This window comes from Schistocerca piceifrons, chromosome 3 (genome assembly GCF_021461385.2).
Source record: "Schistocerca piceifrons isolate TAMUIC-IGC-003096 chromosome 3, iqSchPice1.1, whole genome shotgun sequence".
Lineage (NCBI taxonomy): Eukaryota > Metazoa > Arthropoda > Insecta > Orthoptera > Acrididae > Schistocerca > Schistocerca piceifrons.
The window spans coordinates 803349655-803373542 of NC_060140.1; the positions used below are offsets into that span (position 1 = coordinate 803349655).

Consider the following 23888-nt stretch of genomic DNA (forward strand, 5'->3'; position numbering starts at 1 on the left):
GAAGACTGGCAATGGCAAGGAAAGTGTTTCTGAAGAAGAGAAATTTGTTAACATCAAGTATAGATTTAAGTGTCAGGAAGTCGTTTCTGAAAGTATTTGTATGGAGTGTAGCCATGTATGGAAGTGAAATGTGGACAATAAATAGCTTAGACAGGAAGGGAATAGAAGCTTTCGAAATGTGGTGCTACAGAAGAATGTTGAAGATTAGGTGGGTAGATCACATAACAAATGAGGAGGTATTGAATATAATTGGAGAGAAGAGAAATTTGTGGCACATCTTGACTAGAAGAAGGGATCAGTTGGTTGGGCATATTCTGAGGCATCAAGGGATCACCAATTTAGTATTGGAGGGCAGTGTGGAGGGTAAAAATCGTAGAGGGAGACCAGGAGATGAATACACTAAACAGATTCAGAAGGATGTAGGTTGCAGTAAGTACTGGGAGATGATGAAGCTTGCACAGGATAGAGTAGTGTGGAGAGCTGCATCAAACCGGTCTCTGTACTGAAGACCACAACAACAACATGTAAGTAACATTATTATTTTGGAAAGATTCATTGTTTTTATTGTTTAGATTTAGAGAAACTGCATATTACTGTTCTGATATGAGTTGCTACATCATTTCCCTTTTTAAGGAAAAAAAAATAAAACACACTATTTACCACTTATTTAAGATGATAATCTGGGATGACATGTTCTAACAAGTTCCTACAGCAACGACAAAAGCCGACATGACTCTGGTACTGTTGAGTTAGTGAACTCTATTTGTAATGGGTGCTTTCATAATAGTTCTGACAATCCTTAGAAAGAATAGCTTAAACTTGATATTTATGATTCTCTTTGGCTTTCTTAATAATCGGTTTTTCTGTATATAATTTCAAGACATCTGAGAATTTGTTCCCATTCTTCATTCGGAACACATTTATAGCCTAGTTCTTAAAAACGTCCAGATGAAACTGTACCGATATCAGATCTATAACAGTAAGTTTTTAAAGCTCTTTCACGTAAGTCATAGAGCCACAAATGTTTTGCCCCATAGTTAGTTAAATAGAAGTCATGTAGGTTATAGGCTTCATACTCCACAAATTACCCAATGGTGCATGGTGGAGGGTACCCTGTACCACTACTAGTTGTTCCCTTCCCTTTTCTGCTTGCAAGGAGTGAGGGACAAATGACTGCATATGTGGCTCTATATGAGCCCTAATTTCTCTTATCTTGTTCTTACTTGAAGTGTACATTGGTAGACTCATTCTACAGTCAGCCACAAATGCTGATTCTCCAAATTTTCTCAGTATTGTTTCTCAAAAAGAACATCATCTTCCCTCCAGTGATTCCCATTTTAGTTCACGAAGCGTATCTATAATATTCACATGCTGATCAAATGTATCAGTAACAAATCTAGCAGCACAAATCTAGCAGCATGCCTCTGAATTGATTTGATGTCTTCCTTAAATCCAATCTGGTGGGGATTTCAAGCACTCCAACAGTACTCAGGAATGGATTTTACTAGTATTTTATACACAGTTTCCTTTATAGGAAAGCTAAACTTTCCTAAAATTCTCCCAATAAACTGAAGTGTATCTTTCACATTCCTTGCTACTGACCTTATGTGGTCATTGCATTTCATTTTTCTTTGCAACATTACACCTAGATACTTAATCGACATGACTGGGTCAGACGACACCGACATGACTGGGTCAGACAACACACCACAAATACCGTATTCGAACATTACAGGGTTGTTTCTCCTCCTTACCTGCATTAACTTACATTTTGGAACAAGCTGCCATTTGTCACACCAAATATAAATAACTAGGAATATTAATTAGGAATTGTACCTTTATGTCCTCTAAGCGTACACTCCATTGAATAATGTTTTGAGTCGTATTCCATCTGAATAGTGATCTGAGTCACTTTCCATCTAAAAATGACTTTTGAAAAATTTGGCATATTCAATACCCTTCTATCACCATTGTATCAATTGCTAATAATAGAAGAGCATTTGGTACTGTCACTTTTCTATCCTGAGACGTGCAAACCTCAGAATAAAGAATAGCTTGAAGAGGATTTTCCATAAACTTTCTGGACAGGATGTTAATGACACATGAGGTAAGCTATGTTGAAACCAATTCTCCTTGAGTGTCTCAGAACCAGTAGCACACTGCGTCATGGCTTTATAAAATCTACATTGTCAAGTTAGAAACAACCAACTTTGTTTTCTTCCATTCTCTGTGCCACACCATATGCCACCACTAAGGTTCTCAGCTCTCTATCTGCAACGCGTTTTGCACTTGTTAAAGTTAAAAGTGGTTCAGTTTAGGGTGGAACAATCTCCACATTGAAGTTTTCTTTGTAGAGTCCATCAGGCTGTTGTTTGGATTTTACATAGTGCTCACTGAACAACTTAGAGGGGCATTTCCTGCAGTAGTGTGATGGCATTTTTGGAACATCGTCCAGGAATTCTTTTGTGTAGATATCCCTATGCTTTTCTTTTGTTTGGTTTATTTGAGAACTTGAAGCTTCTGAATGAGGACTCAGCCTATCCATGGAATGAATGTCAGTGTGTCCATTCTTTGATCTCAGGGGCATTCAGAAACATATTTTTTATGAAGTCTTGTTTCCTCATTTCATTTCATTTCTCAAATATCAATTGTCAAGTGACCTTTTACAGAACCCAAAGACATTCTGGTCATATGTAAAGGCCGTTCGTGGCACCAGAGTTAGTGTCCAGTCCCTAGTTAATGAGACAGGAACTGAAATTGAAGGTAGCAAAGAAAAATTTGAATGCTTAACTCCCTTTTTAAATGTTCCTTTACAATGGGAAACCTAGGAGAATTGCCCCAACATAATACCCGTACCACTGAAAAGATGAATGAAGTAAGTATTAGTGTCAGTGGTGTTGAGAAACAGCTGAAATCATTAAAAATGAACAAACTTCCAGAGTGTGATGGAATACCTGTCAGATTCTATACTGATTTTGCAGGTGAGTTAGGCCCTCTTCTAACTCTAATCTATTGTAGATCCCTTGAACAAAAACCATGCCTAGTCCTTGGAAAAAAATACAGGTTACACCTGAAATGCCCTCTAAACCCGCTGGGCAGAACAGGTAACTAGGATTGTGGAAAGGGCCAAATAAGGTTGGGGTCAGTTTCACCTTCTAATTGTAATTTATTGTAATTTAATAACACATTTACAACCAAAGTGGCACATACCCAAACCTTTACCAAATGCAACTCTTTCACGGCAGAAGGCCTCCAAACAAGAAATCTTAAAAATCAACAAGATACAAATGCAGTCAAAATAGCAAATAAAATAATTAAAAAACATATATCACAAATAGGTGGAAAGCCTCAAGGCAAAGTAGACAGAACAAACGTATGCAAGGCGCAATGCAAATGCCTGAAGGCCACAATTAAGTTTCAAAATTTTAAAATGTATTACCATAATCTTTTAAAGGCAGAAGGGCACAGTGTTTAAGCTTGAAAGATAATTTTAAAAATAAGGTTGCAAGGCTGAAAGCCCAAAATAAATTTTCCAAAATTTTTAAAAAAATATAACCATAAGCCTTAAATTTTTAAGTAGCTGAAAACAGATAATTAAACACAGATGGGAAAGACAATAAAGACAACAGCACTCAGAAGCCTCCAAGGAGGTCGGTCTGCTCTCGCTCACTTAGGTGACACAGGTGGTGAGTCCACCTACACTTGATCCGTCGGAACCCAACCAGGGGACAGCCATGGCACGGACTGACCGACACGACTTGCTTGGCATCAATCAGTACACGAGAACTCAAACACAAAAGGTTATGCACATGATAATCCACAATGAAGTATGTATTAGCTGTCAAAATTACACACCATGTTGGACAGCGACAACAGGTGAGGAAAGGACACTGCCTGAAATCACGCTAGTGGCCAGGGCAGGTAACCAAAACACTAACAGCGACAAGGCAGAAAATTCCGCTGCTACACTTGAATTTGAAATACGGGAATATAGTTAACTTTGCCCAAAAAGAACACTGCATGAATTTACATCAGTGGCCAGGGAAGGTAACCAGAACACTAACGGCCACTAGACAGAAAATTCCGCTGGTGCACTCGAAATGTAGTCAACAAATATAGTTAATTATAGTGCGTGCTGGCTAAATTTCAGCAATAGAAACACTTGGTGTTGCTCACAGGAAAACCTCCCCAACAGCAAACCACCGAAATGAACCACCAGAACATGAACGGACATGGCTTGGGTAGTTGAAACCACTACTCAACTTTGACATCGTGGGTCGGTGAACCACAAAGCTTGTAGCGATTGGACAGCTCCACACATGCTCTGACACTGCTCAGGGATTGCCTACAGACCCAGCCAACTGCACCACATGGAGATAACTTCCCTGGTCCGCAGCAATCAACCGACTCCCCTCAGAACACCGAGAACATGTAAAATAATCGTCAGTGGACATAACGCCAACTACACACACAACCTGACAAACACTTGCACGAAGACCTCAATGACACACAACAGGAACTAAGCACACACGAAGACAAATTGGGAGTCAATGCACACACGCACAGCCGACTCATGAACGATTGGCTAGCCAAAACACATCGTCCAGTAGGACGACCGACTGACAAACCACCAATACCGTGGCCTGGCTCAAGTGATGCGTGGCAGCAATGGTCGGGCGAGCCAAGTTGACGCGGCCTCACTTCTCCAACCCAACTGCATTAGTGCCGCATTGCAACTCCCCGACTGGCAGGTCCGGACTGCGCTCCAGATGCGTTCCAACTGACTGGCAGCCCGAACTCGGGACCCGCACTGGCTTATGACAGACAACGACTGGGAAGTAATAGCAGTCGAGCAAAGATACTACGAGAGGGGATATATCGATAAGTGCTGCTAATGCCGCTCACAGTCAGGTAAAGCAGCAACTCAGTGACAGCAGTAACTTAAATTAACATAGTGAGGTGGAAGTAACTCAAAAATAGGGTGTAAAATACATGATGGTGGGAATACGAGCCACGCACGGATCAACACGTGTCCAAAAGAAGGGTAATGGAAGTGATACACGAAACTACCGTCCAATATCCTTGACATTGATTTGTTGTAGATTCTTAGAACATATTCTGAGCTCAAACATAATGAGTTGTCATGAAAGGAATCGGCTCATCAGTACCAGTCAGCATGGATTTCAAAAACATCAATCATGTGAAACCCAACATGCATTTTTCTCACTTTGGATCAAGGCCATCAGGTAAATGCTGTATTTCTTGTTTTTGTAAAAGCATTTGACTCAGTATCACACCAACACGTATTGTCAAAAGTACAATCATATGGGGTATCAAGTGAAATCGGTGACTGGACCGAAGACTTTTTGTTAGAGAGGGTGTAGCATGTTATCTTGGATGGAGAGTAATTGTCAGATGTAGAAGTAACTTTGGGTGTACCCTAGGGAAGGGTGTTGGCACCCTTGCTGTTCATGTTGTATATTAATGACCTTGCAGACAGTATTAATATTAAAATAGGCTTCTTGCAGATGATGCAGTTACCTATAGTGAAGTACTAGCTGAAAGAAGCAGCATAAATATTCAGTGAGATATTGATAAGATTTCAAAGTGGTGCAGAGATTGGCAGCTTGCTTTAAATGTTCAGAAATGCACTTCACAAAACGAAAAAACGTAGTATTCTATGACTATAATATCAATGAGTCACTTCTAGAATTGGCCAACTCGTGCAATACAAATACCTGGCTGTAACACTTTATAGGGATATGAAATGGAGTGATCACATAGGTTCAGTCATGGGTAAAGCAGTTTACTGATAGATTCCAGTGGGACTTACCCTCTGCCACGCACCTCACAGTGTTTTGCAGAGTATAGCTGTAGATGTGGATGATAAACCACAGTACCCTTTCTCCTGAATTCACCATTGATCTTCCCAGGATGTTTGGTTATATAATGTCAACAATCCTGATAACTTAAATTTTCCTCTGATCCTATGATGTCATTTTCCAGAATGTCAGTTGCTACCTGCCTGTCATCAGCAGAAAATTCATGACACTTTCTTTGAGTGGATTTCTGACACATCTTCAGTGTACATGTGAAATCCAATTTTCTTGGGTCCCCAGATTATAATGGATAATTTTGTCGCACTGCTTTTTAGTATACAGTTGCCAGTTGTGTAGTAATATAAGTCAATGACATTTTCAGTAACATCTGTAAAACAATAATCAGCACATGGCAGTTTGAACAGAGTCTCTGAACATCACTAGCTTCAAAGCCATAATGGACCTCTAATGGGTCACATAAAAAAGATTAATTTTTATCTCCTCCAAACACTGTAAAACTTTTGTACACTAAGTGGTGTTTCTTTATATCCTTGTATATAAACTCACTTTTCCATGAGTTCTCAACAGGTTATTGGCATATTTCTTGTAGTCTTTTGGTCTTTATTTTCAAGTCACCACTAAGTTATCGTAAAATGCTTGGCATTAACTTTCACTATCCTTACTTTTTCCATCTTCCTGTGAGTTTTCATAATTATTTGGTAAAATTTCAATATCATCATTTAGCATTGAGTGTACAGATAACTTAGTACAAACGGTGACTGAGTATTGTTGAGACTTCATTTCTGTCGGTCCCATTGAGAAGTAGAAGCTCCAAAGATGTGGAATGAGGTATACATTAACAAAAAAGAAAAGATATCACAGAATATTAATCTGTCTACTGCATCAACAACAAATAATCACTATAGCGCTATTCATGCTTATGTCATCTAAAATTAATCAAGTCAGTTTGAAAGAAAGCTGCTTTTCTTTGAAAAGCTTCTGTGTCCTCATTACCCTGATTAGCTGCTGCTTATCTGCTTTTCGTAACTTAATACACTTCTGACCATTAACAGTGCAGCTTCAAGAACGATAGCAAATAACTGAATTTTACTTATTGTGCTTACATAGTACAATAAGGAGAATACATTACTATATATGTTGGTGATTTTGTTGTATATAAGGTACAAAATTTAGTACACAGACCTGCCACTTCCAGCAAGAACAATAACTCTAACTCATCTGAACTCGGATGGCAGCTACAGGTACATCTGTGTCAAAATTCATCTACACAGTGTCTGGGGAATGGTGACATGCTAGTCTGTCAGCAACTCATGACCAAAATTTTTAAGTAGGTGAAAAATCAGGAGAAGGAAACAGTCATATACCCTCTGCTTCGAGGTAGTTCAAGAAAGCAAGAGCGACATGCGGCCTTGCTTATCTTCTTGAAGGATAACATCATGGAGACCTCGAAGATAGGGCGAAGCCATCAGTCTTAACATATCAGGCTTGCTATCTTAAATTACCTGCTTTTTGAATCAAAAATAAGATTATGATGATAGTGAATGCAATGTGGCAACATTTCTTCTCTTTGGAGACTCCACACATGAATAACTCCAGCGTGATGATGTATAAGGAACCAGGACTCATCTTAAAAGACTATGTGGTGCCATTCCTCTGTCAAGTGTTGTTGGTTGCACCACTGTTGGTGCACACTGTGCTACTGTCAAGGAAAGCCACACACAATAGTCACTATGCTGACATTGTGTGTTGCTTCAAATGTCATCACACAGTCTTTAAGTATACTTGTCTAAAGAAGTTTATTTCCTGACTCTGTGTTGCTTGACTATATGATTCTGTACTGGTGAGCAAACAATGGCTTTTCTCTTGGGCACAGTAACATTGGCCTTCTGAGATCCTGCATCATGTTAAGGCTGGCCCTCCTAAACCCATTGATTCCATATTCGCATGATGGTCGTTGGATCCCAGCCATCACAAGCAGCAGTATCATAAACGGTAAAACCACAGTTACGATAGACCACGGTCCTATGGCTGTCAAATGCTGTCACATGCCAATTTGGCATTTGTTGCATGCCGTCATCATGATGTTGCGGTTTTAATGGGTGGCAGCATATTTACTTGATTACAATGATACTTTTTAAACAAAATATTAAAGTGCAGTCCTTGTGAGTTCACTTCATACTTTTATCGAAAATGCATTTGGTAGGTGCCTAGCTCTGACGTCATCTGAGGCAGAATGTATGCTGGTGTTTGACTGATGTGGACATATTTATAGCTTGGTACAAAGCGTCTCTTCACTGCCTTCCTGGCTGTATTTGTATATGGGCTCAGTGGACTGCCAAAAGGAACATCTGCTATCAGCAGCCATAGGCACAATTTGCAGCATCTAAATTGCCCCCGTCTTGGATTTGTATTAATTAATATCTCTGTTGTGTAACAATTTACAATCTTCATAATTTTTGTATAACTGAAGTTTAACAATGGAAAATCCAGGATGGAAAGTAACAGTATTGAAACGGATAGGTGCTGCTGACCATACAGCACCTTCATTGCTCTGTAAATCACCGATTTTGACCAAAATACTGCACCGATCTAGTTGAGACTTGTAACTTCTGCTTGTGACATACATTTGAACATTATGAACAATTTTCTGTTTTCTAGCTTCATTATTGAGCACCACTTAATTTTTCTCAAAATAATGTATTTAACAAAACTTATTCATCTGATCATTGTGAGATTTAACAGTTTTAACATTAATATACTGAAGGATACACTGACAAAGTTTGGAAAAGCTGTTTCAATTTATTTTCTTAATTTGACTCTTAGATTATGACGCAATACTTTGTGTGCTATGCACAGGCATGTTATGATAACGTGGCACTAGTAGTAGGGAACTGGGGTAAGTCCCAGCTTACTCACTTGCATCTGTATCTCTCACAATGATACAGCACTTGTTTTGCCACGGCACTTCAAACTGAACAGCGAGCACTAAGCCGCACCCTTTTAGTACAATGAGGCCTTCCCATGATTGATGCTAACTCAATGGAACAAAGATGCATAAGGGTAGTTTCAATCTATCCGGAGTACCTTACATCATGCAGTTTTACAATGAACACAGCAACCTGACATGTACCTAACAAAGCTTTTCAGCACCAGAATCTAGATATACAGGTAAGATATAGGTGTTTGTTTTTTCCATTCGCTGTTCGAGACTGGAATAGTAAAGAATTATTGTGAAGGTGGTTTGATGAACCCTCTGCCATGCATTTAAGTGTGGTTTGTGGAGTATCGATGTAGATGTAGATGTAGATACTGCATTCAGGGAGTGAAAGATCCCTAGAGGAATCACTTGGAAGAGAAACGGTGACCTCGCCCCAGGGACCAACAACTGTAGAATCAGAACTGCCATCCATACTGCAGAGGGGAGGGGGTCATCGGCTAAACACCAGGCTGGTTTGAGCTGGTTTACAGGCACTGCTTCTTCCCATTAAATAGAATTTCCTGCTCTCTACTGAGGACTGTGTGCAGGCCAGAGTAGGGGGGTTGGAGTGTGGCTGTAACTGACTCATTACATAGCATAATGTAGTGTCACTGTGTGAGGTCTTTATATAGGAATACGCAAGGAATGGTATGATCTCTTCGAGGGAGGAGAGGGTGTATGTATTTTAGAAATGCAGTCATGCGCTTGTTTAACAGTTCTGGAAGTTTGTCTGTGGTTAGAATTGGTGTTGGCTCAACAAACTGAGTGAGTAGGACAAGGACTTTGGTGTATAAGACTCTGTTAATGAGGCTTGGAGGTCATCTTTATGTGCTGTGTGCATCCCAAGTAGAACCCACGGAAATGTGGAGGGCCAAGAGCCACCTTGGCACATAAGTGCCGCCTTCAGAGTGCAATGACATCTATCCAGTATGCCTTTACTCTTGGGATGAAATGCTGTCATGTGGAATTTCTCCACCCCACAGAGCAGGCAGAAGGACAATGCTGACTCGAAGAGTGGGACGGCATCAGCTGATATCAGAGAGGGGAACGGCTTCAACCCACTGTGTTGTATAATCAGTAGTAGACAGTACATAACGGAAGCAGTTTGGTAGGTGTAGAGGGCCGATGATGTCGATGTGGTGGTGTCGTAACCTGTCCTTCGGTATGTCAAATGTTTTGAGGGATGGCTGGGCATGTCTGCCAACTTTGCTCCTTTTACATGGTTCTCACGCATGTGTCCACTCCCTGCAGTCATTTGAATCCCTGACCAGACAAAGTGTTTCATTGTGATGGTAGTTGTAGCCTTAATCCCTGAATGGGTGAGGCCATGAAGAGAGTTGAAAAGTGCACGACGGAAGGAGTTGGGGACGGCCGGGTGGAATGTACCTGTGGAAGTGCCGCTGAAGACAAGTGTTGTGGAGCCTGGGAGGAGGCATTGCTTGAACATTGGAGTACAATTCAATTCCTGAAGCATTTGCGACAACTCTGAATCATTCGTGTGTATATTGGGAAGCTCATCCATATTGATGGGGGAGGTTATAGATTTCACACAAGAGAGCTAGTCCGCAGCGATATTGTCTGCACCTCGTATACACCACAAATCGGGGGACTATTGACAGATGAAGTTCATGTAGTGTAGGCATCGTGCAGATACATCTTTGCTTGGGTTTCGAATTGCATCTGCTAGGGGACTGTGATCTGTGTTGATGGTGAACTCACAGCCCTCAATGTTATCACAAAACCGGCGTATCACTTCGTAGACTGTCAGTAATTTGGAGTCAAATGTGAAGCGTTTGTGCTGAGAGGCTGTCAGTTTCTTGGAAAAAAATTTCAAAGGCTCTGTTGTATTGCCCAAGTATTGCTGTAACACTGCACCTATTCACGAATCACTCGCGTCGTAATGGAAATATGAGTGTCTGCAACTGGAGGTGTCAAAGTGACAGTGCAGGAAAGAGCTCATTTCAGTGTATTGAAAGCCCGATGTATGTTTTCCAGAGCGGAGACAAAACACCAGGTCACTAATAGGGTAGTCTTGAAGGTAGGTGATTAGGTACACAAAACAAGAATTGTTGTCCACTATACCATGCAAGTTGAATAAATTCTCGAAGATAGAAACCCAAGTGCATAGGTTGTCCATTGAGAATGGAGGCAACTTTGACACTTTGTTCCTAAGTGTATGGTGTGAGTAAGCAGGCAAATGCAGGAGGTTGGTGGACTTGAGGCGAAATCTTGATTGAGTACAGCAGGTTGTCCAGTGGGGTCGTCGCCTTTGGCCATCGTGGTGTAGTGCTCGCTGAGGGGAGTAGGAGGCCTGGAGACAAAGTTGACTTGCGTGATAGAAGGCAGTACCGTTGTCAGATACAAGCAGCAAATGCGGTATGTGGTGCAACACCTGAGGCCCCAGTGCTGGGCACTGCAGGTGACAAAAACGGGATGGTGATGAAGGCACGTACGGAGTACAAGTTGCCCCAGGCACCGTATGTGGGACATAACAGTTTGTGGGACCCAGGCCAAAAAATGTCTATTCCAGGGAGTAACATACACCAGACCGAACTGTGCAGTAAAGTCGAGTCTGAAACACACATGGGGTAAGGTTAAAGTGTCTGAGCAGGTACGTATGAATCCAGTCCAGGCAGAGATGCGGAAGGGTGAGACGCCAAAACCAGGCTATTGTGAAGTCGTATAGGTTAGGCCATGTGGATATGGTGAAACAATGGGTGCACGTTCATGTTCCGTTTTAACGGTTGCTTGCACTTTATATTTCACTGGGTTCTTACAATCTTGATGTGAAATGCCTTGTGGGAGCACTTGGAAGTGTGTTGGTAATGGCAGAAGGTCCGTTGCTTGTAGCAAACAACACTACTGATTAAAAAATTTTCGCAGGGACAAAATGAACGATGAACACAGTCCGGGGTCACCAATGTGGATATTACATATGGTAGTTACATAAACTACATTAGTAATAGTCAGCCACATGATGATTGAATAGATTTATTCGGCATGAGAACACAATATGACACGAAACTTTACAAAGCATGGCATGAAAATGTCCAAATGTCAAAGAAGTCAGCGTAGAGGAGAATACAAAACCAGTGATTATACTTTGCTGTGGTCGACACTCACCACAGACATACATAAACCTCCCCCATTCTGTCCTCTTTTCTTACGGAGGAAAGAAAGTTTTGAAAGTCTGTTCTACTTTTACGTGTGTCTGTATACAGTACTAAAAATTTCATATCTTGGAGATAACTACAGGCCAACTGTTCTGTCTCCTTGTAATTTTATACATAGTTTTTTTCTTAAGATGATCCTTTTTGATTGAAAATGCAAAAATGTTTTCAGTAACCATTAATTCGCTACTTTCAGCATATATCTATTTCATTTCAGAAAGGTGCCAAAACCTAAGAAAACTCATGTTCATAGAGCGACAAATGAAATTGTACATCGTGGAGGTCGCATCAATGCAGTAAGTGATCTAATTCTGTTCAAATTAGTGTTTTTGTGTAACAATTATGTTTGAATTTTACAGTTGTGTACTTGTGTACTGCAAGTCATGTTGATGGTAGAACAGGTGATGTGCCTTGGGAATGAGAAAATCTAATTGGGGGGGGGGGGGGGGGGGGACGAAAGACCAACTATTGGATAAGCTTTAGATTTACAACAGCCAAGTGCATGTAATGTGAAGTTCTCTGATGGGAGGTTGGTAGAAAGCTCAACACCATATACTGCACTATACACTGTGTATTCAATTGTGGAAGATAAGTTTATGTGTGGATGACAGGTACATAGGTAGCAGAAATAAGATGCTCAAAAGAAGATGCCTAGACTGTCTTATGAATCACTCAACAGATATGTGTGTGCTGGATTTTCACATTTATCAGCAAATACCCATCACGCCCAGAACCAAAATAGACCAATGGCACAAAGAGAGAAAGGAACTATGAAATTGGCTGTTTGTTCAAGTAATAACAACAGTGTAGCTTTAGAGTAGAGTTGCTAACTTTTTTCATTCTAATTACGGCAGACATGAGTTCCCTTAAGAGACTGAGTGAAAGAAAAGTAGCATTTTTGTCATTGTAGAAGTATCAAATGTGTATGTAGGCTGAGTTGTTATGTTGTCCACAAGAAAAGTCAAGCCTAGTGCTGATTTTCCACATCCCTTAATTGGATAATATTTACATTGCCCATTCTATTTCCACTCTCACTCCCTCATGGTATTTTTCTACCGTATGCAGATAGGCTAGTCACACCAAATACCACACAGCAAAATAAGTTTCGTGAATAATCAGATTTTTATGTTAAAGGGAAGAATGTGGTAAAACTTTTACTTTCTGTATAATTTGTTACAAGAAGAATTTTCTGGGGCCCGCGCGGCTATCTGCGTCGTCTGGGGCGCCTTGCCATGGTTTGCGCAGCTTCCCCATCAGAGGTTCGAGTCCTCCCTAGGGCATGAGTGTGTGCGATGTCTTTAGCATTTAAGTACCGCATAAGCCTAGGGACCGATGACCTCAGCAGTTTGGTCCCATAGGAACTTACCACAAATTCCCAATTTTTTGGGACTAGCACTCTCATATGTCCATTATCTACAGCTAAATGAATATGCAAAGGAACATTCTCCTCTTCCTCCTCCTCAAATATCCAGAATTTCAGTCTTGTTAGAATGTCAGTGGATCATGTAGTAACAGAGTTGCTACTTGGACAGAATATTGTGGAGCCGAATTTTAAAATTGCTATCAGTGTGCCAGATATGCAGAGAGATACGTTCAGTTTTCAGTATGCCTAAAATTCTTGTAAGTGCTCTGGCATTGGTCCTAAAACTCGAGATTTTGGCTGAAATCATGCATTTCACACAGTGTTTTGTAAGTATTAATAGTGAATTTTAGTACATGAACTTCAAATTAATTATGCCATTCAGCGAGACAACTAAAAGATGAGCTTCGATGTTGTCAGCCAAGAAACAGTCTCTAGAAGCTGCTGTTATCCAATAGCATAAGATTTTAGCCTAGTTGAATACTGTAATACAGGGAAATTAACATGTTCTATAGCTCCTGCGATGCATATAACATTCAAACAAAACTTTCCAAGAATGTCAGAAGTGTCATATGTGGAACTTTACTCAGCAGAGTGATGCTCAATTGTCAGCTGACTCCAAATTTAAGTTACACACTAACTCTTCATACACAGTTACTTTGATCCCTCTGCATTATTATGAGTTATTCAAAACACTAATTTTATGGTGACAATTTAATGGTACACATAGAATCTGTGAGATTGTTTATACAGACTACTGCTATTTACTGGGGCTTGTATTACCACTCAGAGACACCGAAGTTCCATTATTCTGCTTTATAGAAGTAAAAAGTAAATACAAATTCCATTCTATTCAGCAGTAATGCTTATAATCGTAGCTCTGTTGATGGGTTGCTTCCTAGCCGGGAAAAATTGAGATAAATTCAGTGCCCGATTTAAAATGTTTCTGTTGGACATGTGCTATCTAATAAACTGCTTCATCTGATAAACTGCTTGAGATTATTGATGTTAACAGAACATTAAGCCTGTGCGTCCCTTTGTTACATGGATGTTGGGTAGACACAACAGACTTGATAAATTTAAAGAACAACATTGTTTCCATCAAGCTCTTATTTTAAATAGTAATTTATTAGGCATTACTACCAAGTTCTAAGCATTGACCATTCTCAAATGCATCTACAAACATAACAGTACAACAGAATGAAGTGGAAATCAAAATATAAAAGTGTACAACTGCACTTAACATAGAGTTTTCCCAAAAACAGTCTGAGTAATTAAAATAGATGAAGATACTTCATCCTTGTATGTAGTGTAAAGCAGAAATTTCATGCCATGCACAGTTAAGCGTGTCATGGTCATCAGTATACACAACCTAAAATGTAACATGGGGAGAGTAATTGTAGGTGTAAGAATAACGCTAATAATAGACAGCAAAAACTCAAATATAACCACAAACAATAGAAAGAGACAACTACTGACAGCTATCCCCAAACCACACATACAAAAAGTTGTTTACAGTTTCTCCACATGTGAACAAGTATATGCACCTACATATTCTGAGGCATCAAGGGATCACCAATTTAGTATTGGAGGGCAGTGCGGAGGGTAAAAATCATAGAGGGAGACCAAGAGATGAATACACTACATGCATATTGTAGTTTAGATCCGTACATTAACGTCCCCCCAACCCATGAACCATGGACCTTGCCATTGGAGGGGAGGCTTGCGTGGCTCAGCTATACAGATAGCCGTACCATAGGTGCAACCATAACGGAGGGGTATTTGTTGAGAGGCCAGACAAACATGTGGTTCCTGAAGAGGGGCAGCAGCCTTTTCAGTAGTTGCAGGGGCAACAGTCTGGATGATTGACTGATCTGGCCTTGTAATACTAACCAAAACGTCCTTGCTGTGCTGGTACTGCGAATGGCTGAAAGCAAGGGAAAACTACAGCTGTAATTTTTCCCGAGGACATGCAGCTTTACTGTATGGTTAAATGATGATGGCATCCTCTTGGGTAAAATATTCCGGAGGTAAACTAGTCGCCCATTCGGATCTCCAGGTGGGGACTGCTCAGGAGGACGTTATCAGGAGAAAGAAAACTGGCGTTCTACGGGTCAGAGCGTGGAATGTCAGATCCCTTAATTGGGCAGATAGGTTAGAAAATTTTAAAATGGAAATGGATAGGTTAAAGTTAGATATAGTGGGAATTAGTGAAGTTCGGTGGCAGGTGGAACAAGACTTCTGGTCAGTTGAATACAGGGTTATAAATACAAAATCAAATAGGGGTAATGCAGGAGTAGGTTTAATAATGAATTTAAAAAAAAATAGTAATGCGGGTAAGCTACTACAAACAGCATAGTGAACGCATTATTGTGGCCAAGATACATACGAAGCCCACGCCTACCACAGTAGTACAAGTTTATATGCCGACTAGCTCCACAGATGGCGAAGAGATTGATGAAATGTGTGATGAGATAAAAGAAATGATTCAGATAGTGAAGGGAGACAAAAATTTAATACTCATGGGTGACTGGTATTTGATATTAGGAAAAGGAAGAGAAGGAAACTTAGTAGGTGAATATGGAATGGGGGTAAGTAATGAAAGAGGAAGCCGCCTGGTAGAATTTTGTGCAGAGCATAACTTAATCATAGCTAACACTTGGTTCAAGAATCATAAAAGAATGTTGTATACATAGGAGAGGCCTAGAGATACTCGAAGGTTTCAGATAGAGTATATAATGGTAAGACAGAGATTTAGGAACCAGGTTTTAAATTGTAAGACATTTCCAGGGGCAGATTTGGACTCTGACCACAATCTATTGGTTATGAACTGTAGATTAAAACTGAAGAAATTGCAAAAAGGTGGGAATTTAAGGATATGGGACCTGGATAAACTGACAGAACCAGAGGTTGTAGAGCAATAGGGAACGATTGACGAGAGTGGGAGAAAGAAATACAGTAGAATAAGGATGGGTAGCTTTGAGGGATGAAGTAGTGAAGGCAGCAGAGGATCAAGTAGGTGAAAAGACGAGGGCTAGTAGAAATCCTTGGGTAACAGAAGAGATACTGAATTTAATTGATGAAAGGAGAAAATACAAAAATGCACTAAATGAAGCAGGCAAAAAGGAATACAAACGTCTCAAAAATGAGATCAACAGGAAGTGCAAAATGGCTAAGCAGGGATGGCTAGAGGACAAAGGTAAGGATGTAGAGGCGTATATCACTAGGGGTAAGATAGATACTGCCTACAGGAAAGTTAGAGAGACCTTTGGAGAAAAGAGAACCACTTGCATGAATATCAAGAGCTCAGATGGACCCAGTTCTAAACAAAGAAGGGAAAGCAGAAAGGTGGTAGGAGTATATAGAGGTTATATACAAGGACGATGTTCTTGAGGACAATATTATGGCAATGGAACAGCATTTAGACAAAGATGAAATGGGAGATATGATACTGCGTGAAGAGTTTCACAGAGCACTGAAAGACCTAAGTTGAAACAAGGCCCCGGGAGTAGACAACATTCCATTAGAACTACTGATAGCCTTGGGAGAGTCAGTCATGACAGAACTCTTCCATCTGGTGAGCAAGGTTTATGAGACAGGTGAAATACCCTCAGACTTGAGGAAGAATATAATAATTCCAATCCCAAAGAAAGCAGGTGTTGACAGATGTGAAAACTACCGAACTATCAGTTTAATACGCCACAGCTGCAAAATACTAACACGAATTCATTAGAGACGAATGGGGAAAACTGGTAGAAGCCGACCTTGGGGAAGATCAGTTTGGATTCCGTAGAAATGTTGGAACACATGAGGCAATACTGACCCTACGACTTATCTTAGAAAATAGATTAAGGAAAGGCAAACCTACGTTTCTAGCATTTGTAGAGACTTAGAGAAAGCTTTTGACAATGTTGACTGGAAAACTCTTTCAAATTCTGAAGGTGGCAGGGGTAAAATACAGGGAGCGAAAGGCTATTTACAATTTGTACAGAAATCAGATGGCAGTTATAAAGAGTCAAGGGTAATGAAAAAGAAGCAGTGGTTGGGTAGCGAGTGATACAGGGTTTAGGCTATCCCTGATGTTATTCAGTCTGTATATTGAGCAAGCAGTAAAGGAAACAAAAAGAAAAATTTGTAGTAGGGATTAAAATCCATGGAGAAGAAATAAAAACTTTGAGGTTCGCCAATGACATTGTAATTCGTCAGAGACAGTAAAGGACTTGGAAGAGCAGTTGAATGGAATGACCAGTGTCTTGAAAGAAGGATATAAGATGAACATCAATAAAAGCAAAACGAGGATAATGGAATGTAGTCGAATTAAATCGGGTGATGCTGAGGGAATTAGATTAGGAAATGAGATGCTTAAAGTAGTAAACGAGTTTAGCTATTTGGGGAGCAAAATAACTGATGGTGGTCGAAGTAGAGAGGATATAAAATGTAGACTGGCAATGGCAAGGAAAGTGTTTCTGAAGAAGAGAAATTTGTTAACATCGAGTATAGATTTAAATGTCAGGAAGTCTTTTCTGAAACTATTTGCATCGAGTGTAGCCATGTATGGAAGCGAAACATGGACGATAAATAGTTTCGACAAAAAGGGAATCAAAGTTTTCGAAATTTGGTGCTACAGAAGAATGCGATGAGTAGATCACTTAACCAGTGAGGAGGTATTGAATAGAATTGGGGAGAAGAGAAATTTCTGGCACAACTTGACTAGAAGAAGGGTTCAGTTGGTAGGGCATATTCTGAGGCATCAAGGGATCACCAATTTAGTATTGGAGGGCAGTGCGGAGGGTAAAAATCATAGAGGGAGACCGAGAGATGAATACACTTAACAGATTCAGAAGGATGTAGGTTGCAGTAGGTACAGGGAGATAAAGAAGCTTGCTCAGGATAGAATAGCATAGAGAGCTGCATCAAACCAGTCTCTGGACTGAAGACCACAACAACAACATCAACAACAACAACAACATTAATGTCTATGCTATGTATAACTGTGCATGGTATGTGATTTCTGTTTTATACTACATCAGACTATTGAGAAAACATTACATTCAGTGATGTAGAGTGTTTAATATTTTGACTTCCCTTTAATTCTGGTGTATTGCTATTTTTGTAGATACAACCCAAAAATTGGCAACACTCAAAACTAGTTAATACTCGTAGTATTAATAAAGTAGAATTTTAAATGACGTCCTGATGGAAACAATATTGTACTTTTGATTTATATCTGTTGAGGACTACCTGCTCACAACATAGTTATTTGTGTCTTGTAAACATTATAACTGTCAAAGATCAGTAAATAAATAAGTATCCACTGAAGATGATGTGGCAGTATTAAACTTATTGGGCATATAAAAATGTAAGTAACTGTATCTGCAAAGGTGAAAACTCTGTATGTACTTTAAGCAGCAAGCACAGAATCAGAGCAGTTAGCTTCCAAGTGATCAAGTACATAAAATACACTCCTGGAAATGGAAAAAAGAACACATTGACACCGGTGTGTCAGACCCACCGTACTTGCTCCGGACACTGCGAGAGGGCTGTACAAGCAATGATAACACGCACGGCACAGCGGACACACCAGGAACCGCGGTGTTGGCCGTCGAATGGCGCTAGCTGCGCAGCATTTGTGCACCGCCGCCGTCAGTGTCAGCCAGTTTGCCATGGCATACGGAGCTCCATCGCAGTCTTTAACACTGGTAGCATGCCGCGACAGCGTGGACGTGAACCGTATGTGCAGTTGACGGACTTTGAGCGAGGGCGTATAGTGGGCATGCGGGAGGCCGGGTGGACGTACCGCCGAATTGCTCAACACGTGGGGCGTGAGGTCTCCACAGTACATCGATGTTGTCGCCAGTGGTCGGCGGAAGGTGCACGTGCCCGTCGACCTGGGACCGGACCGCAGCGACGCACGGATGCACGCCAGGACCGTAGGATCCTACGCAGTGCCGTAGGGGACCGCACCGCCACTTCCCAGCAAATTAGGGACACTGTTGCTCCTGGGGTATCGGCGAGGACCATTCGCAACCGTCTCCATGAAGCTGGGCTACGGTCCCGCACACCGTTAGGCCGTCTTCCGCTCACGCCCCAACATCGTGCAGCCCGCCTCCAGTGGTGTCGCGACAGGCGTGAATGGAGGGACGAATGGAGACGTGTCGTCTTCAGCGATGAGAGTCACTTCTGCCTTGGTGCCAATGATGGTCGTATGCGTGTTTGGCGCCGTGCAGGTGAGCGCCACAATCAGGACTGCATACGACCGAGGCACACAGGGCCAACATCCGGCATCATGGTGTGGGGAGCGATCTCCTACACTGGCCGTACACCACTGGCGATCGTCGAGGGGACACTGAATAGTGCACGGTACATCCAAACCGTCATCGAACCCATTGTTCTACCATTCCTAGACCGGCAAGGGAACTTGCTGTTCCAACAGGACAATGCACGTCCGCATGTATCCCGTGCCACCCAACGTGCTCTAGAAGGTGTAAGTCAACTACCCTGGCCAGCAAGATCTCCGGATCTGTCCCCCATTGAGCATGTTTGGGACTGGATGAAGCGTCGTCTCACACGGTCTGCACGTCCAGCACGAACGCTGGTCCAACTGAGGCACCAGGTGGAAATGGCATGGCAAGCCGTTCCACAGGACTACATCCAGCATCTCTACGATCGTCTCCATGGGAGAATAGCAGCCTGCATTGCTGCGAAAGGTGGATATACACTGTACTAGTGCCGACATTGTGCATGCTCTGTTGCCTGTGTCTATGTGCCTGTGGTTCTGTCAGTGTGATCATGTGATGTATCTGACCCCAGGAATGTGTCAATAAAGTTTCCCCTTCCTGGGACAATGAATTCACGGTGTTCTTATTTCAATTTCCAGGAGTGTACTTCCTGTGTTATCAAACTTTATTTCTGAATTTTGTTATTTACTTTGCTTTTCGTTTATATTTTTACAGGACACAGGGGAATTGGTCGAAACATTCAATATTTCCTATTCAAAAGTATTTGCTGGTGAGAAAGTGGAATTCACTTCTGTAAGTATATTTAGAATCTTACCCAGTATTGGGTTAATATGTTTATTTATCAGTGAAAAATACGTTAGTTTTAGTAATTCAGAATCGGTTTTTAAACTGTTAAGTCCCTGTATTGCACTGGACAGAATGAGAAGGAAAGACTGACTGACTGGGGCTGCACCAGATGAGATTTGAAAACCTGAGAGCTTAAAGGTGGAAGCCAGGGTAATATGCAAGACAGAAATTATTACTAAAACATTGTACATGAGTTAATAAGAGTGAAAACCTAACTGCATTTTATGTAACACTTGGTGGAAGTGTGGATGGTGAAAAATAGGCAAGGCAGAAAATGAAAGACATAGAAAACTAAAATGGAATTAAGAAATGAGTAGTTACGGTGAAGAAATGCTGAGACAGAAGGAATTAATGTGAATTAAGGCCAGGTGGATGGCGAGAACCAAGGGCATTGTAGTGCTAGTGCCTACCTGCATAGTTTTGAGAAACTGATGTCTGAATCCAAATGGTGAAACAGGCACCAAGGCCAAGACTGTCATGTTTTAGAGCATACTCTGCAACAGGATATTGTGTGTTGCCAGTATACACCCTCTGCCTATGCCCATTCATCCTAGCTGATAATTGGATGGTAGTTTTTTGGAGGGATCAGCATCACCAGGATTGGACATGATGGCTCGAAAATCTGCTTTTGAACTAGGCTGGGGGAGTAGTTACATTCAGTGATGGCTGTGGTGCACCCAAACAGATATGTTTGCTATGAAAGCCGAAGCTGTATTGGAGAGAATGTTTGACATGGAAAGGATGACAACTCTTAAAAATGTAAGTATTGTTGTTTGTTAGTAGGTTTAATGTGGATAGAAGCACATAGCTGGCCTATGGTGAGGATGAAATCAACATCAAGGAAAGTGGTATGGAATTCAGAATAAAACTACGTGAAATTTAATTGGGAGAAGGTATTTAGAGATTCCAGAAATTTTAACAGGTCATCATCACCATGAGTCCATATGACAAAATGTCATCAATGAATGTAATCCAAACCTGGGGCTGAAGGCTTATGGACCCAGGAAAGCCCCACTGTAAGCGACCAATGAAAAGTTTGGCATAGGAAGGAGCCATCCTGGTTCCCATGGCCGTACCCCTGATCTGTTTGTATGTCTGCTCCTCAAAGGTGAAGTAATTGTTGGTAAGTATAAAGTTGATTAAGGTAAGCAGGAAGGATGTCATAGGTTTGGACTAAGGTGGCCACTGACAGAGTAAATGTTCAGCAGCAGACAGACCATGTATGTGGGTTCGTGGGGTTTGCTGGTATAGAAAGAGATGACATCAGTGGTGACAAGCAAGGTGTGTGGTGGAAGTGGGACAGCATGGATTTCAGATGATCTTGGAAATGGTTGGTATCTTTAATACAGGAGGGAAGTCTTTCTACTATGGGTTGCAGGTGTTGATCAACTAAGGCAGATACACATTCAGTGGGTGCTTTGAAGCCAGGAACTATAGGGTGAGTGGGTTTGTGGATCTTAGGAAGAAGGTAAAAGGTGGTGTGGTAGTTTGGGTGTGGTAAGAAGTTCTGCAGATTGAGGTGTAAGTCCTCGTGAGGGGCCTGAGGTTTTTAGGAGGGACTGCAGGTCAATTTGAATCGCAGGGATGGGATCTTGATGGCAGGTGCTTTATGTAGAGGTGTCAGACATCTGGCATAGACCTTCACTAATATATGCCTGCCAGTCAAGTATCAAAGTGGTTTAGCCTTTGTCTTCACATATAGAGACTGGAGTTCTACAGAGGACAGGTTAGGGTCATGTTGTAGGGAGCTGAGGAAGGGCCGTGAAGAAATGCTGTGTGTGTGTAGTTCTTGGAAGACTTGTAAGGGATGATTTTGAGGTAGTGGTGATGGATCAAGTTGGGATTGTGGTCAGAACTGTTCTAGGCAGGGTTCAGTGTCAGGTTTGCTGTTGGAAAGGTTTTGGGATGGGTTGCCAAGTGATATTTCAAGTTGATATTACGTGTAAAGGAAAGTAGTTGCTTCAACAAAGCAGCATGATTAAGTGCAGGTGTGCAGCTGAAAGTGAGACCCTTGCATAATACAATTAATTCAGAAGGGGAGAGAGTTTTAGACAAGAGTTTGGAAACACTGCACTGTTGTGATTGGTTCTTGTGATTATGAATTATTATTGGTCTGGGAGGCAGTGGTGAAGGCTGTGGGATGTTAAGGAGTTTGGCCAAGCTCGGTTTGTAGGAGAGGAGTGGTGGTTGATGGTGTGGCTGTTTGGGTGCTGCGGATGAACAAGATGGGAAATACCACTGCTGAGGTAGATTAGGAGAAGGTGGGATAGCTTTTTGAGTTGAAGTCTGGGGTTTTGTTGCAGCCTGAAGTTGGCGTGGTGGATGATATGATCCAAGGAAACATGAGGGGCAGATAACCGTAGTATTTTGTAGAAGAGAAGTCTGGTGGTATGGAAATTGGCAGATGAGGCATGTAGCTCACAGATTAGCAGAGGAAGTGCAAAAGATTGCTTTATTTGAAACTGTAAAAGAGCCTTGTGTACAGTAGGATTACATCCAGAAACAGGGATTTTCAGTGTTAGGCCTTTGGAAGTAACTCCAAGGGACAAGCATCATTTCAAGAAACAAAATGTGAGACCATAGTTTTTATGTACATTAAAGGGAGAGCCGTGTGTGAAATGACACGTTGTATACTGGTTGTTACGTAAACACTGTTCAGCCTTTTACATCAGCATGACTACCACCCAGTTACCAGTTAGGATGAATGGGTGTAAGCAGAGGGTGTATATCGGTAACACACAATATCCTGTTACAGAGTGTGCTCTACAACATGACCGTCTTGACCTCAGTGTCTGTTTCACCACACACGCCATCTGGTTTCTTCCCCCAGACACCAGTTTCTCAGAACTTCGCAGTTGGGAACCAGCACCACAACATGTCCTTTGTTCTCACCACCCACCTGACCTTAATTTACTTTAATTATTTCTGTCTCAGCATTTCTTCACAGTGATTACTCCTTGCTTCACTCCATTTTAGTTTTCTACATCTTTTTTTCTGACCTGTCTATTTTTCACCACTCCCCATCCCACATCTGTTACATAGAATGTACTTAGCTTTTCATCCTCACTAACTCGTGCGAGATGTTTTAGCAGTAATCTCTGTCTTGCATATTACCCTGTCTTTAAGCTCTCTGGTTTTCAAATCTTGTCTGGCACAGTCCCCAACAATCAGTCCTTCCTTCTCATCCCGTCTGGTAAGTCTCCCCTGACCCGGGGTTCTGGGTGACTTTACAAACTGAACCCCTTTTTGTAAACCTCTCCAGTCCTTTTCCTTCATCCCTCTTCCCACATGAAGATGGACCTTAGTGTTCATCCTCATTTTGTGTGAACAAAGGATGAAGGGGGGTGGGGGGTCAGAAAACAGAGGTTACAAAGTAAAGGTTGTATCTGAAAGCTAAAAAATTCATGCTGCCCAAAAACTACCAGTATTGTATCATCATTCAATTCAGTGGCCAAA

At 41.4% G+C, this 23888-nt stretch overlaps 1 protein-coding gene across 1 annotated transcript in view; it reads left to right on the forward strand.

The window, feature by feature from the left end:
- LOC124788872 (ATP-dependent DNA helicase 2 subunit 1) overlaps window positions 1-23888 on the forward strand; it is a 144587-nt gene that overhangs the window by 79716 nt on the left and 40983 nt on the right. Inside the window, exons 6-7 of the mRNA XM_047256154.1 lie at window positions 12205-12283; window positions 20301-20378. Of these exons, the coding sequence (XP_047112110.1) occupies window positions 12205-12283; window positions 20301-20378 (157 nt within the window). The remainder of the gene's footprint in view (window positions 1-12204; window positions 12284-20300; window positions 20379-23888) is intronic.